The sequence below is a fragment of the Tauraco erythrolophus genome, chromosome 20 (genome assembly GCF_009769465.1).
Source record: "Tauraco erythrolophus isolate bTauEry1 chromosome 20, bTauEry1.pri, whole genome shotgun sequence".
Lineage (NCBI taxonomy): Eukaryota > Metazoa > Chordata > Aves > Musophagiformes > Musophagidae > Tauraco > Tauraco erythrolophus.
Genome location: NC_141484.1, coordinates 9,976,911 through 9,993,967, shown reverse-complemented (window position 1 = coordinate 9,993,967; position 17,057 = coordinate 9,976,911). Strand labels below are relative to the sequence as shown.

The 17,057-nt window shown below is 39.8% G+C and overlaps 1 protein-coding gene across 1 annotated transcript in view; it reads left to right on the top strand.

Annotated features, from left to right (window-relative positions):
* The window catches only part of QTGAL (queuosine-tRNA galactosyltransferase), a 34,552-nt gene extending 17,745 nt beyond the window's left edge, over positions 1 to 16,807 (top strand). Inside the window, exons 3-6 of the mRNA XM_009978738.2 lie at positions 155 to 290; positions 9,449 to 9,517; positions 11,280 to 11,354; positions 16,727 to 16,807. Coding sequence (XP_009977040.2) covers positions 155 to 290; positions 9,449 to 9,517; positions 11,280 to 11,354; positions 16,727 to 16,807 — 361 coding nt within the window. The remainder of the gene's footprint in view (positions 1 to 154; positions 291 to 9,448; positions 9,518 to 11,279; positions 11,355 to 16,726) is intronic.
* The last annotated feature ends 250 nt before the right edge of the window (positions 16,808 to 17,057 follow it).

The window sequence follows — 17,057 nt, the reverse complement described above, 5'->3', positions numbered from 1 at the left end:
AATTTATAGTATAATGTTTTGGTGTGATATTTTATATTGTGTGAATCAGTTTGGTCACGTTCATGTGTATGTGAGTATGTACATGTGCATATAGGCATATAATAATGCTAAAAGTTTTAGGGGTCAAAAATCCACTCTTTTTCTAACTTTCCAGGGGAACCATCTGGAATCACCGCGTCAGGTTTCTTGAAGACAGAGTCCTGAGCTCCTGGACATCATTCACCATTTGGAATGCTGGCAAGCAAGGCAAGAAGCTCTACAGAAGCTTGTCACCAGCTAATCGGAAAAAGGTGAGCTAGTAAGAGTGGGGAACATCTGCACAAAACCACATTCTTCTCTTTCATGTGCCTTCTTGCTTCTTCCAGCAAAATTCTCATACGATATTTTGTCCCCAAAGTACTAGTTGATGATTAATATAAATTGGGGAAATTCTCAATATTCTGCATAATGTATTTCTTCTTTTAAAATGCACTGTTACTGTATTTAGAGCATATGGTGTATATGTACTACAACGTATGGAGCCATATTCCTGCTTGCTGATGACTGAGCCTAGTGATAGGTTAGACCCACTAATTGTTTATGGCTCTTACGGTGTAACTAACCATGTAGTAGCCAGGTGCCCAAGGTGAGTAGAATAACTCTTGGATGGTATAATACTAAACTACTTCGTGCAAGATTATTCATATATGTATAATATTTGCCCAGTTCCTAAATGAGTACCAGACAGGTCCCTACCAGATGCTGATCAACCTGGTTTGTACTATGAGGAGTAGTTGTGCTGTAACTCCCTTTTGAAAAGTTTGATTGTTTAAAAATGGGGGGGGGGGGGGGTGAGGTGAACAGGCGAGTAGAAACTATTGTACCTGGCTATCTAATTCAATTTGCAATCAATTGAAAATGTGGAGGTTACTTATAATGGGCAATGGCAGATATTTCTCAGGAGAGATTTGTCTGAGAGTTTACATACCTTACTTTTATAGCATTTTTGTTTGTGTAATAACTTTTTGCTAGATAAAGGCTTTAGGGCTGAGGTCAAATGGCTGCTTCTTATAAAGAGCTACAGACCATTCATGTTATTACCAAATTTGTTTTCTTTTCTTAAAAATATGGATGGGAAGACAAAATGACAGATATATATATATGAAAACCTGATTAACGTTGTGGCCTTCAGACTGCATGCATATAGAAAAAAATAGAAGAAATTTGTATACCCATAGTTGAAATTACTGTATAGACATGGGAGATGCTTATAGAGTAAATATATAACACAAGAATTGGACCTGATTTTCCTGCTTGATATTCCAATGTCACATCCCTCTTTCATTGCCATCAGGTGGCAGTGGGTGAACTGTAGGAAGAAGATTAAATGCTGTGTGTCTCTAGTCAGTTACTTCATTCAAAGAGGACAGAACTGTCCATTAAACATATTGAGGTACCTTGGTCATGCAGTGCAGTGTGCACATGAATTTGGGGGTTTATGAAAAAGTTCTCTTTTGTTAGTATTTTGCGGAGCACTTTGTGAATTCCACTACCTTACTACCAACCATTGCGCTTTTCTGTCTGCAGGGTTATAAGAATTAGAAAATAAGTTGCAAGGGAAGACATTTTTGAGATGTTACAGAAAAAATAGACCGTGTAGCAGTGTCTCACCATCTTAGGTGTTGGGTTTTTTTGGTTTTGTTTTGTTTTCTAGCTGTTTTGGTACCAAGCCAAAATGGAGATTGGTAAGATAGCACACCTCTCTAGCTTTGGGCTACATTTGCCACCTACTTCTATAGGTGACTCATTCAGGACTTCACATCCTGTTCAGCAAACACCATGATAACTTGAAGATGTCATTGCAGAGATGATAAAAAGGACAAAAGAAAAATAATATTGGTGGGTTTTTGCCATTTTTCTGCCAAAAAACCAAAGCTTACCTCTCCTTCATGGGGAACAACCTTCGTTCCCAGTACGCTAGCACGGACAGCGTGGTTCTCGTTAACTGGATCTTGGCATTCTTTCCAGCTGACCTTCACGTAAGGTTTGCTTTGGCAGTGTTGCAGGCCATGATACTATTTTGCTTCTGTCAAGGTTACAATTGCACATATTCCAGTATGCTTTAGTTTGATATTGAAATACTGCGTTGAGCATTAACCCATTAATTACTGGATATTATACCAGACACATTTAGCAAGCTTACATGCCAGATGCAATTGCACATGCCAAGTATGACTCATTTTGCACATGTACTGCAGAAAACTACTACATAAAATGCAGTTACAGTCTGATCCTGAATACCTTATATAGAGTAATCAAGCTTTATCAACTAAGTCTGATGTTACCTGAAGTATTCAGAGGTTTTCTCACTAACCGATGAAGATAAATAGCTTCAGAAAGGGACTTGTATCGTCCTAAGTGAGAGTAGAGGCCTAGCTTTGAGATAACAGTAATTTCATAAGAAATTAGCTATCTGTAGTGATTAAAGCAGTAGTTTTATGTAGTTGTCCAGGCTCATTATGATTGCCATTTTAACTTCCTAGCTTTTCCAAAAGTGAGATCCCAAGTCTATCCATTTCAGTCAGAACTGAAGCTTTAATGACATCCTAATGTTTCATAGTAAGTTGTTGGCAAAAGGCTGTGGAAGTAGTTAAAACATTTCACTTCTCCAGGTGATAATCAAAGGATTATGCTGTTGAAGTTTCAGGAAATAAATTCATAAATTTGCAGTAGGTAATTCGTGGCAGTTTTCATTTTATTCTAAATAACAGTAAAAGGAGGCTAGTTAAACTCCATGTTATCCTTGTCCTTAAAAATCCTTCAGGTATTTTGTGACTAATATTCAACTCTTGCCAAAGACTCTAAAATCCCATATGAACAAAGGCTGTAAATAGTTGTTGCTTCATCCTTTCCAGCCCTAAAAACAATAAAACACTTTCCTGTCTCACCCTTTGAAGACTGTCTTAACAAGATTTAAGCTTTCATATATTCTGTTAATTATGAGAACACTAGAGATTCATACTCCTAGAATAAATAATAAAAAACCCAAAACCCAATTACATACAGCTTGTATTATTTAGTAATTGTGAAAAAACAAACTGAACTCCACTAAATCTTGAGAATTAATTAGTTTGAACTGTCAAGATTAGGGCATGTACGAAAACATCTTTTTCAAAAAAGGATGTTCCTAGTATTTTTAGAACCTGATAAACAAAGCAATTGTATTTCTTACACTGATTAGGTTTTTGTGGGATGTTTGAAAAGTATAAATACATTGCATGCCAAACAGCATGGTTTCTTAGAAAACAAAATTTTGGCAATTCCAGGAAGCAGCAGTCTGTTTTTGTTCATACTCGCTAACAGATTATTACGTTAGTCTGTTTGGAAAATAGTCTGAATTTGAATTATGGCAATGTTAAAAGAGAAAAGGACACCTAAGCAATATTCTCTTTTCCTTCAGACATCTGTATGGAGAATATTAAAATAATGCTTTGTCTCCAAAGAGTTCAGGCAGAAAATCCAAGACTCAGTATTTTTGCTCAACAGCAACGCAAGAAAAAAATTATTCAACTAGTAGGTTTTTTATGAATTAATTACCAGGATCTCAGTATTCTTAGGGAAATTCTGTTTCCTGGCTGAAACCCTTCTTGATTCACGCAGTTGACAGTGGTTCAGTATTAGCGTTTCTGCAAGAATGAAGTCGAACAGACCTTTTTTTGTTTAAAACACATCCGTCTTGTCTATAATTTGCAGCTGAAGATGGAAACCAAATGTTTTTGGGATGCTACATATGCCTGGAGGGTTTGCGAGCTGTCTTGTCTGCTCTTATTCTCCATCAAACTTTAGCTAAAAGGAGAACTTCAGCATTAACATTTTCTGTCATTTCCGATAGCTGAAAATAGCGCTCGAATAGCTAACAGAAAAGGACGAAATAAGCACCAGCCAATTAGTGGTGTGGAAACAGTACTGCTACACAGCCAGCCCGTGAGAGGTTTCCTGGTGACAGCCCTCTCCGCCAGTGGCAAACTTGAAAGCTTCAAGAAAGTATTTGGTACACCCTTTTTCTTAGCTCATTAACCATTTAAAATCTGTTTGTCCTCACCTTTTTCTAAAAGTAACATCACTAAGTCATGTACTTCAACTGTGATCCTTCGGCTCACCCACAAAAGCAAGGAATCTTTAGGTTTTGTAGCATTTTAACTAAAGTATATGAATGGCAGTATGAGAGACTTAAGTGGGGACCTGTAAAAGCAAAGAAACATAAATAAAGGGAAGAATATTACACCCACCTTGATTGTGGAGTGAGAGAAAGAATGACAATGTGAGGGCAAGTTAAAAGAGAGCCTACAGAACAAAAAGAGATGAAATTTGAAAGCTTCAGTTAACTCCAGGCATAAAGCATCCTAAAATAAAGCTTCATTTTGGACTGTAGAGAACACTCCATGCTGAAATACAGCAGGGAAATCTCCCAGCTGCTTCATTTGGGAAGGTGAGCTTTTTGCAGTGTCTGTTTTGCCAGTACAGAGACACGCACGCTGGAGACGTGCCCGGCGTAACTAACGTAGTTACTGTTCTAGAGAAATGAGACACTTGCAACTAGTTCCCACAGCGTTACGTATAAAGGCAGTTGTATGTTGTATGTAAGAAGGGAAATTTTCTACGTACAATGCTTAGAAGCTTATTTTGCATGTTGGATTCTAGTGTTAAAATTCTCTTGAGCAACTTTGTTATGTGTATGTGCAAAGACGGAAGATGCTGCTGTCCTTAATGGAATAGTGGCTTTAAATGGAGTCCTGAAACGCACGCTCGGCATGTAAAGGTCCCCTCAGCTTCTGGCGTGGCTGTAGTGCCACAGAGGTGACATTAAAGCAGCACCCTGATCCTGAAAATCACTCGGATGGCGAGGGAGAGACGCTTGCTAGCTTCATGGTTCTGCATGTGGTGTGCTGGAAGATGTTTATGCCTCTGCATGTCTCTCGTTCTGTTTGTCATTAACTGGATCTATTTAAACTTGCATTATAATGCTTTCAGTTACTTTGTTTTGACATGAACGGCCAAAATTGATTTAACTCTTGCAGAGATGTATATGAACGTGCTTCCGAGGCTTTCTATAAGTTTGAATGAAAGAATTATAAATAGAAGAATCAACAGGGTCACTAGAAGTTTACAACGGATGAGGGATTGCATGAGATGTGGAGAGAATGCAATAGGGAAGATCTGCTCGTATAAGATTTTGTGGAGTTTGCAGGTTGTCTTCTTTAAAGATAAATTTTATGAGACCAATTGATATAATGAGGAGGGAGAGGAGACAGTGTGCAGGTGACCATTTATCAAAAGGGCTGTGCATTTTTTTGGTCATGCTCTACTAAGTTATTCTCTCTCCCTTGTAAAACTGGCCTCTCATGTCCTTCCAGCTAGAACAGATCTTGAGAATTTGCTGTGATTATGTTTTCTTGCTTTCTGTAAATGATTGTTGCAGACCACAGGTGAAAATAGGATGAGGGAATAAAATCCTGTGAAGATCATTCACCATAAATGCATGTTATTAGGCTGATGAAATCTTCCAGTTTTTCCATTAGGAAATCTGAGCGGAATGGGAAGTGCAAGGGAACATCCTCTGCAGTAGCCAGCAAGGCAGTAAACAAGTCAAGCATGAAACAAACTATTAATTCTTGTGCAACAGTCGCACAGCTCAAACAGATAATTCCAGTTGTGCCCCCAGCCCACTCTTACTGACTTCTTAGGTTGTACCGTTTGGAGTAGGATTAATCTGCTGCCCATTAATCTCCTTCCACCACAGGGAGGTCTGATAGCCCCAGCCTGTGTGTCCCTTCACACAGCTACTCTGTTTATTAAAAAGAACCAGCCAGAGAAGTGCTTTTATCTTCCTCAAATGTGTCTTCCCCTAGCAGAGATTTTTTTTTTTTTGCGTAAATATCTTTTGAGCCACATAAACTTTGTCTTATGAGAGAGAAAACTATTCCAATTCCAATTCCTCTTCCAATTTCTAGCCGAAAGAAATAGCAGTCTTTTTTCTTTGTTTTGGAATTGTGCAGATTTTCATACAAGTGATGTTGAAAACAAAAATATGTACTCATTTATATATTTTTCTTAAAACTGAAGTGTGATGTGAGAACTCTGTAAGCTTCAATGGTGTCATGTTGTCAGAGGCATTGCAAAAGAGCTATTTTCCTGGAAGGGGAGGGGGAAGACAACTTGAGGCTGCTTTATAGATTTAGAATTCATAGGTTCCTCTCTGGAAGACAGCAGCTTGTGTATGGATAGATGGTCTTCATAAAAGATACAAGAAAGAAGCCCATAAATGCAGGAAAATAAATAGGTAACTCTAGGTTTATCCTAATGGTATAAAATAAATAGCTCATATAAGCCTGATGCCTTGAGTTCTCCTTATAGGATAAACAATTGTGCGTAAGTCCTGTATTTAGACTCCAGACATAGATTTTCTTTAATTGGAAAATAAATAGTGTGTGTCAGAAAAATAGTTGACTTACATTTTGGCCACCCACGTGGTGTACAGTCTGGCAGAAAAATCGGCCGTTCAAGTCTGACCTGTTTTCTAATGCTGTAAATATCAGATGTAAGCTGGCTGAATCCGTTGAAAATGATAACATGGAGATGGTAACTCAGAAAAAGGTTAGTCATTCCCATCTTCCAAGGGAAATTTGTCACAGACTTACCTGTCAAGGGTTTTTTTTTCCACGCAGCTGCTGTTACCAGGAGTTTCGTGTGCCAGGTCGTCTGGGGGCTGGGCAGAATTTTCTGCACAGGGTAGTATGAGTTATGGCACAGGATGAGTGGAAGTATTATGGTTATTGGTAACCCAGTGAAACAAGAACTGTCTTTGGTTCTCTAAACCCATTCATGTGAAGAAGAAATCTATGCCCCAGTCAGGGGTTTCTGTGAACTGTATTATAACATGCTGGATGATCAACAGCATGATACTTTCCATCACAGATCTTACAGCTGAATTCTCAGTTACTGACATCAAAGCGTAGATAGAATTCCACTTTACCTTACGTAAAAAGTTTTTGATGTTTTGTTTTGGTTTTAAAATCTATAGGAGGATAAGCAGCTGAAAAAATAGCTTTAATTATTGGAAGGTAAGTCAATGTATTGTACTGTATTTATTCCCAAAACTCTGCTGGGTAGACAGTGAAGACAGATCCTGCTAAGTTTTGTTGAGAATGATCACAGCTTCTAGGACAGTACAACATTAGTGGTGGAACTGAGATTTGCAGAATATTGGAGAATTTTAAAGGCGATTAACACAGAATGAAAAGTCTACAGGTAAGTAACCTCTCTTTCCACAGTGGCTTCTACTTGCTTCCCTTCATATAGATATACACACACAGAGTTATATACGTGTGTGTGTATGTATGTATGTGCACACATAAATAACATGGCTAGGGGAAATACTGGGATGCAGTTTACTGTGCTCAGTCCACACCATCTAATTTTTCAACTACAATAAAGTATTACAGTGGTCAGGGAAATAGGGACAGGGATGTAAAGTGTATTAACTTGCGTCTAAGAGAAAAAAAGCCCAAGATAGATCCTGGTTCTTCATCTTTGTGCTTGAAAGAGTTGCTTGTGTTTGCTACTGTCTAAGCCAGCCTGCATCAGCCACAAAGACCTTCTGCAGTGTCTAGTAACTTCCTAGTACTGCCCTGGATTCCCTCCATTCTTTCTGTTTCCATTATAATGCCTGAAACGGGGCAAGTGTCCTTCGTGCGATCCCTGCGTCAGGATCATCCGAAGCAAAAGGCTGGATCTGCTGGCCTGTAATGTGATTCCTGTAGTCGTACAGCACCAAAGTGAAAATTTACTGTTTCCTTAATGTTCTGTGCTTTATTTCTTTTGGTGCCTGTTTTCAAGCAACGTGTTTGCCAGGTATGAATGTCTACCTCTGAGTGGTTCCAAGGGCTGTCCCTGCCCACCCCCTCCAGTTTAGTAGCTGTATTTTCCACATTGACGTCGTACGGTGGTGGTGTTCAGCCATGTAGGTAATCCCTTCATATATTTGCTTATGTTCTCTTTCCATTGATATTTAATGGAAGAACTGACATGGTATTTAAGGATTGGGATAGAACACAGTTCCATTGGATAGTAGGAATATCTCGAAAGTATTTTTGATGTAGAAACACTTTTTATGTTGCAAGAGAATGCACCTCTCTCTGGCCATTGCCTGAAAACACGTGTAACGCAGTTCTGTTCCTCTGCAGTTTTGCCCTTGGGTTGTAAAGGGGCACTGGGTGTTGGGAGTGAAGGAGCAATGAAGAATGCAAAAGTTCAGCGTTATGACACCAGCACTTTGGTGTCAGTGCTTTCCTCTGCACAAGCAGAATGAGGTCACTTTAGGTAAAAGAAAATGATCTAAATCACAGGAGGAAAATGTGTGAGAGAGGTTTGTTGACACAGAAAGCAAACCAGACTTTTGCAGCCTTCTCTAACTTAATAAATTAATAAACAGCTGTTTGGCTTTTCAAATTTTTCTCAGCGGTAAGTGTTGTTAATCAATTTTTAATGCAAAAACTAAAAAGATAGGAAAACTGCTCTCCAGCTTTTACCAGAATAATTGATTCCTGCAAGACCTTAACTATCATCTTAACTGTGCTGCTTCAGTGTAAGAGTTCTGTGCAGATAATATGAATAGATCCAATGGAAATCAGAGGAAAACATAGCTATGTTTATTTTAAAAAGTCTTCTGAAATGTTACTGGCAACCTAAGGGTCCAGAAACGAGGCCACTGTATTTTGGATTGCCTACATGTTTCTGAGGAATGCAAATAAAAAAAACCATCTGAAATATTTGGCAACTAGGGCTGCAAATAATACGTCCATAACTACAGTAAGAATAACCAAAATGGAGCAGTAATTATATGTGTTTAAACACCAAATCTGCTGAACTTTTCAGTTGAAAAGTACAAAGTCCAAAGCCAGAGGAATTCCCAAACTCGGTGAGTTATGAGTTAGAACTGAGGCTGGTATTACCAGAGCATCCAAAGCAATAGTGCAGCGCTGCTGTAGTGACTTCCCTGGTGGTAGCTTATGCGCTTGGGGGGGCAGAAAGAGGAAGGTTTGCATTATCTGGCCTTAGGTGTTCAGTGGAAGTGCCAAAATGAGGAGGCCAGTCTGTGTCTCTAGTTCACTTAGCATGTCGTTGAGGATGGCGTTGATGATCTTGTAGGTATTTGCTCTTACACAGTCAGTAGTTTTGACCGCTTGTTGTCATGTTCGTAAAAACATAACGTGCTCATAGACAACTGCAGAATTTGCCCTTCTCCTTAAGACGCACCCGGAGAGGATTTGACACACTTTTAAGCTGTGTAGGAGGAGCAGGGTGCGTTGCCCTATTCCCGTGTTCATTCACATGCCCGTAGCACTCCTGACATGGGTACGCTACAGGTGAAACACTGCTGGTAGCAAAGGCTCTGCTTCTGTTCCGCCAGGTAACCGCGTTCTGTGATGTTGACGGAAAGAAAATAGCAAAAGGATTCTACACTTACGAAGAATCTGAGGTTAGTTGTAAGTACTCTTGCATTCTTCACTGTGATGAAAGAATACATCGCTGATTTTAAACACTGCATAGCAACTTTTTTTGGTATGGAGGCCGTGACAGGACACTGGAAAGCTGGGGACTGATACTGGAGTGCCAGCTATGGAGCCAGCACTCACTGAAGTCAGTGTAGAAAGACAAAAATATATATACTCTGAAAGGATTCTGATGATGGGGTAAAACAGCCTTCGCTGACAGCTTTTTCTTTTAGGTGGGAGTGGAATTTGGCTCATGATGGAAAAAAGTCAAATATCTATTAAAGAAAGCTTCAGTGACTAATGGTAACCTATCTGTGTATTATAGTTATCCTCTATCTGAATAAGACTGTGATAGGTTCCTTTGTAGCCTAAAACTGTAGGCAGCAACGTTCCATTCCCTAGACAGGGAAGGATGATGTTTACATGACAATAAACAAACCATACAGGAAAAAAAAATGTTGTCTTTTTGCAGTATTAATTCCATGGTAGCAATTAGCTCAAGGCCTGGAGTAAAGTTTCATCCAGATTCACTACAAAAGTTGGTGAAAAGACCCTCAGTTTCACTGGGTGTGGGATCAGATCCTGCGAACGCTGTCTTCCGAGGGCGCGATTCGGCGCCGCGGCTCAGCCAGTCTGGCTGCAGGGGTGGTCTGACTGGGCGCTCTGGCCTCAGCCACACTCTCACCCCTTTGTTTACAACAGGGCTAGCAGTCCTGCGGCTGAAGGATGCCTTGGTTCAGTTAGCTGATCTGGCAGAAAAGGAGCCCTCAAAATAGAAAGTTTTCTGGCAAGTTATCTTGTGAATCCAATTACCCTGAGGTTGCGTGATCCTTACATCTGATGGGAGCGGGACTGAGGGAAGGGCAGGGGGAGAGCAGGGGCAGCACTTCAGATGCAGCTTGTGGTTAAGACCAGAGTAACTGTACAACCAAATTCCGTACTGGGAAGCTAATGAGTGCTTTCAGCTCCATGAAAGCAATTGGAGTTCAGGGTTTTGACTTGGAATACTGAGGACTGACTGACTACCAGTGCAGTAATACTGTCAGCATAATTGTTACAGATCCTTCGTGTTTGTCTTCCTAAGACATACTCATCCTCTCAGATCCGTTGTAAAGACGATTGTACTGCAACCTGTTGTGAATCCTTAAAAAATTCTGCAGCTTGGATCCATGGTGGAGTCCCAGTTGGGCATAAGCCATTTGACAGCTCCCACCAAGAGGGAAGGGTTCTGCTTTGTTTCACTGTTGTGCCTGCTCTGATGCTTCTCTGATGGCATCGTGAGCTGACTCAGCTCACTAAAGTGGCAGGAAATTACCCTGCCAAAAAAAAGAAATATGTATTTTTTTAGGGGATAGCCTATTAAAGCAGCATACCTTGCAGTCAGATCAGAGAGGAATTGTTTTGGAAAGGGCTAAAAGTAGAGCTTGGAGGTAAGGAAAAAGCAGTGGTGGAGAGGAGTGAGACCTTCTCCTTTCAACAGCAGAAAGCTCTTAATTCAGATCTTGTGTAGTGTGTGACTTCATTCAGAGAAACACAATTGTATGGGAAGATTATGGTAAGAAAGTGAAGTAAGGGGTCTGTGAAACGGCTGGCAAAATAATGAGCGGAAGCACGTGACCAGCCGGACTATTTAGCATGAGGTCTCAAAATATTTTTTTTCCCTTTTAGTGCTTAGTAGCTCCTAAAACCAAGCTAACAAGTGACCCTGTGTGCCTCTCCACTGAATTCTACTGCTTTTTCCTGCAGGAGAGACCAAAGCCAAAAATTCCTATATGTCACTTCAGAGAAGCAACTCCACCTTTCATTATCTGCGTGAAGCTGGTGAGTACCACCGTTAGCCTTGGCTATATGTGCAAGAATCAGTGTTTGCTCCTTGGGAAAATGAATTCCTATTTACAGTAAATAGCTTTTCCCAGCAGCTTTTACTATGCAATTGAATGGCCTTTTTTATCAAATTGATTGTGCAGAGTATTTCAGAGGCTCAAACCAGCAGTATTAAGAAAAATAGTATTAAGACTAATACAGGGTACAGCTTCTGTAAAGGAGCTTGGATCTGGTTTAGCTTCTTGCCCAAAAAACCAGTGGCTTCCCCGTGTTTGTTCCTAATATTTTGCAGCCCTATGTATGGCAAAAGCTTTGTTTTTTAAATCAGATCTTAAAAGCCGTTTTGTTTGACATTGCCAATTCCGAAGCCTGACTGTGGTAACTTTCTTATTTCAACCAATTTAATTGACCTAATAACGTAACTAGAAGACGATAACAGTAGTTATTTTGCTGTTATATTAAAAAAACCCGCATGGTGTATGGGAAAACAGAGACGTTTTAAATACAGCAAATACATTCTGGTTGCAAACGCCGGAAACAAGTCTCTGCCAATAACCAAAACCTGTGGCTACGTACAAACGCAGACATTGTTAATGCTGGGCTAGATCTGCTCGAAGATGGATTAGCTGAATCTCATCTTGTGCAGTCTGCTTTTAACTTAGCGCTGCCAATTTTACAGTCAACGCTGAGCTCACAACTAGGAATTGTAAAGCCAGTCCGAATTTACCTCAGGGCATTATCATGTACTGTTGGTTGATAAACTCTTGGACAAGCTAGTAATATTACAACTAATTTAATTTTTCATACTACATATAATGGTGGGTGGAAGTCCCTAGACGAAACATCTGTGCACCCTGTTATAAAGCACATTTAATTTGTGAAGCCCTTACAATGAGACTATTATAACATCTTGCCTGAAAACGCTGGTCCGTGACTTCAGTGGTGTTTCAGCACATTCTTCCACTCATGGCCACGGAACGTCTTCTACTTGCTGATCAACGAACACTATAGGCCGTAGAATCTTTTAAGTAATATGCAGTATTTTCTTCGGAAATACAATTTGACCTACTTGAAGCAGTATCAGAGTTTGTAAAGTTGCTTCTAAAATCTGTCTTTGAAGCAGCTCACTTTTAGAAGAATTTAAGACAGACAATAGCCATTCGTAGGGAGCCAAATCTCCGCATGCTGCAGACAAGTTATCTCCTTACCCATCACTTCATGGCTGAATTACACAGTTGGCTACTATGAGAAAGCTGATGGCAAAACCACCTGAGTGCAGAAGTAAATAAAGATCAATGCTCATGGAGTTCCAGCAGCATTATACACTGGGAAAACAAAACAGTGGCCAAACAGACAAAAATGCTGATGATAAACTTGCATAGTCAAATCCATAACGGAGTTTACCTTGCCTGCGGATTTTAAACATACTGATACCTGTTAATAATATGAACCTCACAGTACACCTGTGTCATTATAACATATTATTTTTTTAATATTATGAAGATGAAGGATCCTGTTGTTAGAAAAACAAATTTATAATAAAGAACTGAAAGCAAATTTTTCTGTTAGTGGTGCCTAATACCCTGTTCTCACCTGAGAAACCACAGACAAGGTAAGAAAGAAATAAAAGCGATAAATACATCTGTACTAAAGTGTAAGAAGTGTAAAATCCAGTGGTGAGAGAAAAGGAATCAGGGGGTCTCAGGAAGCAAGCAGCAGTGCTCCAAGACCCACTCCAGAACCAAGCCTGCTGGACCCTCCTGTTCTCTACCATCGGATTTCACAGCTGATCCTAAGGAATAGTTTTTAGCAGCCTCCTTCAGCCGCTGTCACACCTGCTGTATGTTACTGCTACTGTTTTCATGGAGGCTGTCAGAACCTGTGAAATCCCACTCTTACTCCTTGCAGGGTTGTGGGTGGATTGAAATGGCTGCAGTTTTCAGAAGTAGTTTTGTCATGGGAAGTAGTATCTGCTAAAACAAAACAAGTTGATAAATGTCTGTGGTTTAAACTATTCAGGTATCCTGCCTGCAGCAGCTTTCAAGTTTGTAGACCTGACCACTGAATGAAATAGTTTCTAAATGGGTTGAGAAGAGCAGAGTGTTGAACTTCCTTCTCCTGTGTTGACACTGTGCAGGCCAAGTTAGTCTTTGCTGTGTCTGTAGGCTGAGTGTGTTGTGCTTTTGTGCAGCCACATCTGAAGGAACAGCTAAACCCAAAACTTCCCACTTGCTTTTCTTTAATCTCCTTTTCTACATGTCTTCTTCCAACACACTTTTGGCAAGTGGGAGCATAGGAAAAAACAGGATAGTGGGTAAGTACAAAAAATATTAAGAGTGCATCAAACAAAAACCATCTTTTTTGCAATAGCTGTTGCTGCCTCTCTGATGCTATTCACTCAGATTCATCAAATCAAAGTGTGCAAAAAAAGTTGCTGTTACAAGTTAAAGCCCCAGGCTGATGTGAAAGACTACATTTGTTACATAAAATTCCTCTGCAGAAAGGGTTCCCTCCTTGTGCATACTGTGGGGGGAAAACCAAAACAAATGACCTGTGTTTTCAGACTCTTTAGGGCAAGTAGCTTTGCCCAGCTCTGTGTTTCAGGTCATGCAGGAAGCAAACACACAAAAACCTCGGTGAATGTACGGACATTTCTTCTGAGTACAGCTGTCAATGCAACGAGTACAACCTGGCTCCATGCTGCATGGAACTGCTGGAAGTTTATGTAAGGCAGAATTAGCTGCAGATCCTCTTAGCTAATTTCTTAAACAAAAGTCATTAACAAATTCCCAAACATCCCAGACTTCTAAATCTGGCTTTATTATTTACCAACATAAGTTCATCACCATCCTTCTGAAGAAGGAAGTGTCCTGGGGCCTTATTGTCTTTTATTTTGCTGTTCATGGTAGGGGATTGTTTCTCATTTTGATACAGCCAAAACCTCCATGTTTATATGCAGCTCTAAGAGGGTAATTTTGAAGATTAGATATGTTTATTAAGTGGGTTGTTTGCAAGAAATGACTCTGCTGGCCATGTACTTGGAGCAGTGTTTGCTTATTTATTTTTTTCTGGCAGTTCCTCCCCTGCTAGCACTGACATTACTTTGTCACCATAAAAAAAATCATTTTTGAAGAAGCAGTCATCCTGTGTGATCTTGGCTCAGTTTGCATTTTAAAATGGCTGAAATTCTGCTCTGTGTGCACGCACACACATATGTAAGTTTTTGCTGAAGAGACTAAAATTGTGGCTTGAGCTCATCAAAATTGTGCAGCAGCAGCCTGCAGTGCCACTTCACCTGAGGGTTTGCACTGTGTGTTTTCTCTCGCTTGGAGGTAAAAAACATGTAGAAGTGATGTATTGTGCCCTGTTTTGGCATGGATTCCAAGGGCTTGAAGTGAAAGGGATTTTCATCTTTCTGTCTCAGTAATTAAACCAGTGTAGTTGTATGAAGTTTTCAGTAAATGTACTGTTAGACCAGTTACTGTACGACCCTGCCTTGTTCTGTAACCTCAGTCTTGTGCTCTGGGAATGAAAGATTTGGTTTTAACTCTCCTGCTTAATTTAGCATCTTGGCTGTTTCGTATGGGGTTTTTTTAAACCCTTCTTTAGAGCAGGTTGATACAGGGTACAACTGTTTTGTACCCTATGTCCTAACCCTGTTTCCTAACTTGGGAAATCTTGGGTTTATGAAATCATTAGCGGAGACTAAAGGTCGTAATCAAGGCCTGTATTTCGGAGTAGAATTCCCTGTTGATGTGAGTGGTAAGTTTTGCAGATGGACCAGTGACAGTTTGGGATCTTAACTGAATTGTGAAACTAGGACCTAGTCCTACAAAGTATTAAATACCATCATGTATTCTTGATTTCGAGAAGTTAAAAAAAAATACTCAACATATTTCACAATAAGGGCCTTATCGCTCAGATAAGAAATGATAATTATATAATATATATAATATATATATTATAAGAAAATATTATTGCTTATGCCGTAGGTAAGCGGAGCCCTTGCTTAAAAAGCCTAGTGCCATGGGCCCTTTCCTGCCCTTCTCCAAATAATTCATTAGCTGTTCTTATTTTTTTAACGTTAGTAATCATCAGAGCTCAATTATGAATTTTATGACTGGTGGGTTTGTGTTTTGTTGAAGTTCTGGATCAGATTGTCATCTTTTTTTTTTTTTTGACATTGCTAGTGAAAATAGAACATGGCAGGTAGATGAGAATCATGTAGGAGAGAGGAGAGTTAATCTGTGATCTTGAGGCACAGCATGCAGGTTTGGGCAAGAAGTTTGAGATGTACACATGCAGTGATTCCTTTCCTACATAAATTCAGGCAGCAGAAAGAATGCTGAGATTTGGAGGAAACAGGTCAGCTGTTTTGTTATTATAAGATTGAGATGGCAGTGTTCCTTGAGTGCAAGGCTTCCAAGCAACTCCAGAATACTACAAGCATGTCTATGTTCAGCTGAGGGGTCCAAGGCGAGCTGGGAAGCTGGATGTACAATCCTCGGTGTGAGACAGAACCTTCCTTTCTGAACTCAGGTTCATTAAAGATCCCAGAGCGATTTTCTAAATCCAGTTACTGTAGCCAAAGTCTAGCGTTCCACCTCCTTTAATTCCACTGTTTCACTTGGACTCTGTTTTTGTAACTTCCTGTCCTAAACACTTGCCATAATGTTGTGCGTTGTTAAAACTTCAGTATTGCTGCTCTGGCCAACCAAGGGACCACTATCGAGCTCTCTACCTACCTCATGTAAGTATAGTGAGCTTTAATTCTTTTTTTTTGGTGACATTCCCAAAGATCAGCAGAATGAAGGACTCCAGGAAGACCAAAGTAGAAATGCTGGATTTGGCATGTTTTCGTAATGACATCACTGCCTTGCAAGATTGCTCATGGGGCAAACCTGCCAGGTTCCTGTTCAGATAACGTAACTAGGGCTCAAAAGGAAACACCTTTAACTATGCAAGACATTTCAGTTGCTTGATGAAAGGTTTGTTTCATCAGACAAGCTAATCATTGTTCGAAATCTACAAAAAATCACTCTTTTGTCAAACTCATTCCCTTGATGCATTCTCTGAAAATGCCTGCATTAGAAAACAGAATGTGCAGACAGCTTAGTACAGCCTTTGTGTTCCTCACAGCAGCATCAGAATGAGTTGTCTAATATCCTGCCCCCCCATCATATTAATTTGAACAGTTTTCCACATACACTTAATTTTTGAAGGGAAGCATTTCTGAACCTTGTGTTATTTATGTTTAGTTCTGCAAATTGGACTGTTTTCTGTGCTCTAAAGAACCAAATCACCAAATTCTGTTACTACCTGAAATGAGTTTGTCTGTTTGGTCTAATTCTCTTTTTCTGCCCTCACAGGATTTGACAGGTGGAGCATTTGAAACAAACCTGAACATGCTGAACCTGAAGGAAGGGATGGATTATTATCACTTTAACTAAAACCCAAGGTAAGGGCAGTGATGCTGAAGCTGTGCTAACCTCTATGTATCTGTGTGTAGGAAGACCAAAGTGTTCAGAGGTTTAGAATTTTTTAGTAATTTGTGGTTCATTAAATTAATCTTTGTGCTGTGTAATCCTTTTCTAAGGCAGGTCCTGGTTACACCAGGGATAATGCTATTGCTCAATTATACTATTGCACATCACTTGTTTACCAAAATCAGTGTGATTGTTAAATTGTATTTCTAATTTA